This window comes from Triticum urartu, chromosome 6 (assembly GCF_003073215.2).
Source record: "Triticum urartu cultivar G1812 chromosome 6, Tu2.1, whole genome shotgun sequence".
In the NCBI taxonomy this organism is placed as follows: domain Eukaryota; kingdom Viridiplantae; phylum Streptophyta; class Magnoliopsida; order Poales; family Poaceae; genus Triticum; species Triticum urartu.
Window position 1 is genome coordinate 490,964,419 of NC_053027.1, and position 6,640 is coordinate 490,971,058.

Consider the following 6,640-nt stretch of genomic DNA (forward strand, 5'->3'; position numbering starts at 1 on the left):
GGCAGTTGAGGCCCCTTACATTCCAACTCAACACATTTATCTGTTGTTCAATCATAAGGAAACTGTTGAACCCTTGAACATGAGGGGATACAAATGCCCAGGATGCCATTACATAATTATTCTGGCTATCAGCGTACTTATCAGAAGAAAAGGAGCATACATGGACGAGACACACTAAAAGCTACCCAATTGGACAAGTAGCAAGTCGAGTAAAAAATATACTTACAAACAACATGATAGCATAGCATCAATACATAAACTTCACTGATATTTCATATATGCTTATGATTTATGCACCACTCCAGAAATTCAGAGATAAAAAAACGATTCGGACTGCATAACATATTTGAATATAATCAACTGAAAATATGAAGAAATGTAATAGAGATCTAGCTCAGGAAGTTTACATCATTTCACACTGTTTAGCATGCTCAGAGTTGATAGCATCTTGGACCTCCTGTAAGCTCTGAAATGGCCCAGACAGAGTAGGATATGTGTGGAAAAAACCACACATATCAACTCTGACATAATATTTGATAGTCAGGCGAGTAGGGCTGAGTGCAAAGACAGGGCGTGATGGTGGGAATATCGCATCGGTACCACTCACTGTCTGGTCCGTGACCTCGCGCCTAAAGTAGAAAACAAGAGATATGTGATTCGTTAGAGAATTGTAGTTACTTTTTTCTCTATAACAGGATTCTTAGTTCTCGTACATTTTCAATTAAGAGCCTCTTCGATTCTTAGGATTGTAAAAACGCACGAATAGAAAAAACACAAGATTGGAATGTCATGCCCATTCGATCCTATAAAATTTGAGTTTGTTTGGTTACATCACCAAAAAGTAAAGGATTTTTCAAGAGGTTTTGAGTGAATGCTAGATTTCCTATGGAACGTAGTAAACTTATTCCTTAGGAAAAATTCCTACTCCCTCCATCCATATATATAGGGCTTAATGCATTTTTCAAGACTCCCTTTGACTATTGATAAGATTAGTAATATATGAGATGTATAATGTGAAAATTATATCGTTGGAAGCTCCTATCACGTACGAATTTGATGATATGCTTTGTGTAACTTGCATGTCATACATTATTTTTAACATTTGATCAAAGTTAGCCTCAAAAATGTATTAGGCCTTATATATATGGATAGAGGGAGTACATGATTCAACCATACAAATCAAAAGACCAAATTAAGAACAATTCCTAAGGATTCTAAGCCTTCAAAAAATACTTTGAATCAAAGATGCCCTAAGTAATTTATAGTGAATCATTAACCTTTCGTTTCAGGGCTCAATATATTTTTCATACCATTCCTTATCATCATAGCAGATACACAAACAACGTACCGCTGAGGCAGCTGGGCTTTATCGAGTAATTCTTCAATGTATTGCGCACGGGACAGAGGACGGTTCGTCGTCCGCAGGTCGGAGTCGACTTCGAGTCGTGGCGGCCCACCTTCCGATCCGTCACGGGGCCTCGTCCGGGGGTCGGGGTCGACTTCGAGTTGTCGCGACCCGCCTTCAGATCCGTCAGGGCGGCGTCCGGTCGGCATGATAGGCGGCGGGTAGGTGTTTCTTTGCACGGGAGCGGAGGGAGCCTGGCGGCGGCGGCGGTGTGCGAGTGTCCGGAGGTTGGAGTCGACCTCGACTCGTGGCGGCCCGCCTTCAGATCCGTCGCGGGGCCTCGTCCAGCGGTCGGAGTTGACTTCGCCTTCAAATCCGTGTCCATCGGAGCGGCGGTATCCGGGCGGTATGGGAGACGGCGGAGGCGGCGGGTAAGGATTCTAGTAGACCCCGAATCCTTTCGCCCCGCAAAACGTGTTTACAGATCGCAAAAAAACGCCTTTGCGGACCGGTGCGGACGGCGGCAGTTACAGACCCTATATAATCTCTATCTCTTCTCTACTACCTAAAAGAATCGTAAGGTTCCGTTTCCTCTTTTATGTCGTCGCACCTTTCATCATGCGTCCCCCCGCTTCGTCCATCCCTCTTACGATACCTACCATTCTTCACCGGTTTTCCTCCCACCTCCTGATTTTCTATTAAAACTGACAGACCCATTTAATCTTTGATAACACAATCAATTAACGTGTGGTAATCAATCTTATATTTGACAACGATCACACAATCAATTAAGTTATGGTAATCAATCCCGGTCCTTTACCCTCAAAAAAATCCTGGGCCAGAGCAGTCGATCCTCTCTCCCTTGTCTATTCTTTTTTTTCGAAACGGAGGAAAAAGATTTGCCTCATCTCATTAATTAATAAGAGTTTTGAATTACATGACCGATCGCCCGTAGACGCCCGAAACCGATAAGCCTACTCTCGTGGCATAAGAGAACTCAGCCGTTTGGCCCCTGCCAACCCCCAAAGTCTGACCTCCGCCTTGATTCTAGACGTGATTACATTTGGCATGGAGGACACCATCCTAAATACTCTCGCATTCCGCTCGTTCCAAATCTCCCATGAAACCAACATGACGAGAGATGCGAGGCCCTTTCTCACATTGCCATTGACGCCTACCATGTGATGCCACCAATCGTTGACGCTGTTGAAGTTACTCCAGTCGATGATGTCCACATCGGTCAAACCCATCCAAGTCTTGATCTCCGTCCAAATGCGTACCGTGTATCGACAGCGGAAGATGATGTGTGCCGCCGTCTCTGGCTCCCTCTTGCATAACTGGCATAGGCCGCAATTTGGCCATCCTCTCCGTTGAAGCCTGTCCGCCGTCCAAACACGGTCTTGAATGATAAGCCAAGCAAAGAATTTGTGCTTTGGCGGCGCCCGATTGTTCCACACTGCAGACTTCATTTTCGATGTAGTGGAGTCGTCGAGTTGAGCTTTGTAAGCCGACGATGCCGTGTACTCACCGGAAGGCGAAAGCTTCCAAACAATCTCATCATCCACCCCTCATCAAGGAAGACCTCTCATAATCCAACCCAAAGCTCATAGTATTCAAGGATGTGCTGAATTGTGAGCCCAGAGTTTGTGTTGATGTTGGCAATCCACTTGTTGAGATCCAAAGCCCTATGGATGGTGTCATTCTTGTGTTTGGAAATTGCAAAAATGGAGGGAGCGATGTCTTTTGGCTTGCGACCCCCAAGCCAAGGGGAGTGCTAGAAAGAGGCCCTTTACCCATTGCCAACAGTGATGGAAGTGCACTCATAAAACAGCGCCATGTCCTCTTCATCGCACGGATGCCCCAAATCAACCCAAGCTCTTTCCGCGTCCTTCCAAACCAACCAAGGCCATCTGAGCCGTAAGGCACGTGCGAATTTTTCCATGTCCAGGATGCCTAGGCCGCCCATGTCCTTGGGCGTACAAACTTTCTCCCATCTTATCTTACATTTGCCTGCAGAAACTTTATCCGTGCCTCCCCAAAGAAAAGCCCGCTGCAGCTTGACGATGGATGCCATCATTCCTTTGGGCACCACAAGCGAAGTGAGGTGGTGGATGGCCTGCGAAGTGATAACTGACTTTACCCACGTGCTCCTCCCAGCCATCGTAATGTACTTTCCCTGGCCAATCATGATCTTTCCAGCAATCTTATCAAGCAAATGCTGGAAGTCGACAACCCGCAAATGATGAATGGATAGTGGAAGGCCGAGGTATCGCAAGGGGAACTGAGCTCTGACCGCTGGGAAGGCACCCAGAATCATGTCAAGGTCGACATTGGAGCATCTAATAGGGGCCACCAAACTCTTGTTAATGTTCGTAACTAGGCCGGTGACGTTTCCAAAGCTTTGAAGTATGGTGGCAAGCATATCCACATCCTCCTTGATAGGCTCCAAGAATATGGCAGCGTCGTCCGTGTATAGGGAGGTGCGAAGGCGGGCACCACGGCCACGTAATCTGTGTAGGTATCCATTCTCTGTTGCCACGTCCAAGATTTGCTGAAGGGGGTCAATAGCAAGGACAAACAGAAGGGGAGACACTAGGTCCCCCTGCCGGAGGCCCTGCCCATGCTGGATAGGATTGCCAGGAACACCGTTGAGAAGAACCCTCGATGTAGATGTCCGAAGAAAGGCCGTGATCCACTCACGAAACCTCGAAGGAAAACCTCTCCTCTATAATAGGTCGAGAAGATATTCCCATCTAACTGAATCAAAAGCCTTCTTGATGTCCAACTTGAGCAGGAGTGATGGCGTGTTTGTTCGTTGAAGTCGGCGAGCATAGTTGCGAACATACATGAAGTTGTCATGGATGCACCGAGATTTGATGAAGGCACTCTGAGCACGGGATACGAGGATATTCATAAAAGGGGTGAGCCTCATCGCCATCACCTTGGCCACAATCTTGGCGACGGCATGGATCAAACTGATAGGCCTAAAGTCCGTGATCGCCTCAGCCCCCTCCTTCTTTGGCAAGAGAACCACATTTGCGGAGTTGAGCCAGTGAAAGTTGTCCGCATGCAAACTCGAGAAGGCGGAGATGACCTTCATAAAATCGTCCTTTATAATTGGCCAGCAGCTCTTGAAGAATGCCCCAGTAAAGCCGTCAGGCCCGGGAGCCTTGTCGCTAGGCATAGCCTTGATGGCTGCAATCACCTCCTCGTCCGTCATCTCATCCCCTAGACTGGAAAGATCACAATCTATAAAGTGGAGGAGTTGCCAATTGAAGTCTGTGGTTCTGCGTGGCCCTTTGCTCAAAGCGGTGGTGAAGTGCTGATACATAATATTCTCCTTATCCTCATGCTTCGTAACCCAACCAGCCCCGTTGCTCAACTTGTGTATGAAATTCTTGCGCCTCCTCCCATTAATCTTCAAGTGAAAATTTTTGGTGTTGGCGTCCCCCTCCTTCAAGTTACGGATGTGGGCACACTGCCTTTTCCTAGCCCTCTCAAGAACCGCCAAACTGATTACGCGCCTCTTAAGCCGCTTACGTAGGTCAAACTCCTCCGGCGAGAGGGAGCGCGACTCCTGAGCGATGTCCAATCTGAGAATAATTTGAAGTGCCATGTGAAGGTGCAGCCTTGCATTTGAGGAGAAAGATTGACTCCATTTTCTCAACCGGACAGCGGTTGTCCGAAGCTTATGGAAGAGGATTTGACAAGGCTCGTAGTGGGGGGTCGAAGCAGCCCAAGCATCAGAGACAGTCTCTTGAAAACCCGGCATCTTGATCCAAAAGTTCTCGAACTTGAAGCTTCTAGGCTTTTTGGGGCCAATTATAGGTGCCAACAGCATGGGACAATGGTCAGACAGGGACGAAGATAAGGCATGCAAGATGTGATTTTGGAATTCAATGTCCCATTCGGCGTTGCAAAACACACTGTCAAGTTTGCTCATGGTGGGATTTTGCCGCTCATTACTCCAAGTGAAACGACGATTTTGAAGGTGAATCTCGCGTAGATCACAACCATGAAGCGTGGCGCGGAACCGGTTGATACGATTGCGGTTGACGTTCCTCTTGTTCTTGTCTCTTGCATGGTAAATTTGATTGAAATCCCCATTTACAAGCCACTTTCCTCCATGCCCCGGCTTGTGAGCCACAAGCTCCTCAAAAAAAATCTCTTTTTGATTGCTCTCAGTTGGGCCGTACACGGAGGTGAGGCGAAAGGAGCTCTCCTCCCGGACAGTGGTAACTGTAAGAGAGAGGCAGTAGATGCCCATGATGATGTCCTAGATGCGGAAGAGATCATCATTCCACAGAATTGCAATTCCTCCTCTAGTGCCGGTTGCCGGCCTCTGTGCAAATCCTCTCATCCTAAAACCACCGAGATAAGCTGCTGTTGCCGCATCCAAGTCCTGCAATTTTGTCTCCTGAAGACAAGCAATGTTGCAAGCCAATGCGACAATGGACTCATGCACTGCAGTCCGCCTGGCCGAACAGTTTAGACCTCTGACATTCCAGTTGACAATAGAAAGATCGTCGTCATTCATTGGGAAACTTGGTGGTGCACCAACAGGCCAACAACAAGGAGAACAAAGTAACACGGGCAAACTTGCTTTGGGCGAAACAAATCAGGAGACATAATACATCCATACACAGCCCAAAGCACAAAAGCATCAGTCCAGCAGACTTGGGCGTGCTCACTAGCACATACATAGTATGTTGTACTAACATTTGAAACTTGGACGACCCCAAACAACATCATAGCTGCACACATTAGCTTACTGGATCATCTCCATGTACCTCCTGGTCCAGGGCGTCCTGCCCACCTCGGTGCATCAGGGCTTCCTCCATGGCCCCGGCTTGCTCACAATCCAGGCGAAAGAGGGCACGCAGGGCTGCCACAGCTGTAGAGGGGAGCTTCTGCTTGAACATGCAGACGAACTCGTCAATGGCATGCTCGGTGACCTGCTCCGCACCATCCACTATGCCAAGACGACGACACAAATTTCGCTCAGCCATCTTCGCTATGGGCATGCCCCGGTGGCTACTCTTGATCCTGATACTGCTCCGTCGCACCGTGTATCCAACAGCAAATGTCTTCCTCCTGTTTCTATTCACAGGTGGAGGCGCCGGCGCCGGGCTGATAAGAGGTGATTGTGCAGGTACAAACAAGGCATCGTCAGCCAACACCCTTTCTGAAGAAACCGGGGACAGCGACCCGGACAACACTCTGCCGTCACCACGACGAGGTGGCAAGGGAGTACGTGCCGGCGAGCCATCCACGAAGAGTGGCGTTAAGGACTCC

General features: G+C 48.2%; 1 protein-coding gene across 1 annotated transcript; it reads right to left on the bottom strand.

Annotated features, from left to right (window-relative positions):
* Positions 1 to 245: 245 nt before the first annotated feature.
* LOC125512486 lies at positions 246 to 1,769 on the bottom strand. The gene is made up of 2 exons (XM_048677583.1): positions 1,349 to 1,769; positions 246 to 629 (listed from the first exon to the last, which is right to left on the bottom strand). Exons 1-2 carry the CDS (start codon positions 1,728 to 1,730, stop codon positions 604 to 606), a joined length of 408 nt encoding a protein of 135 aa, XP_048533540.1. The 5' UTR covers positions 1,731 to 1,769; the 3' UTR covers positions 246 to 603.
* Positions 1,770 to 6,640: the final 4,871 nt, after the last annotated feature.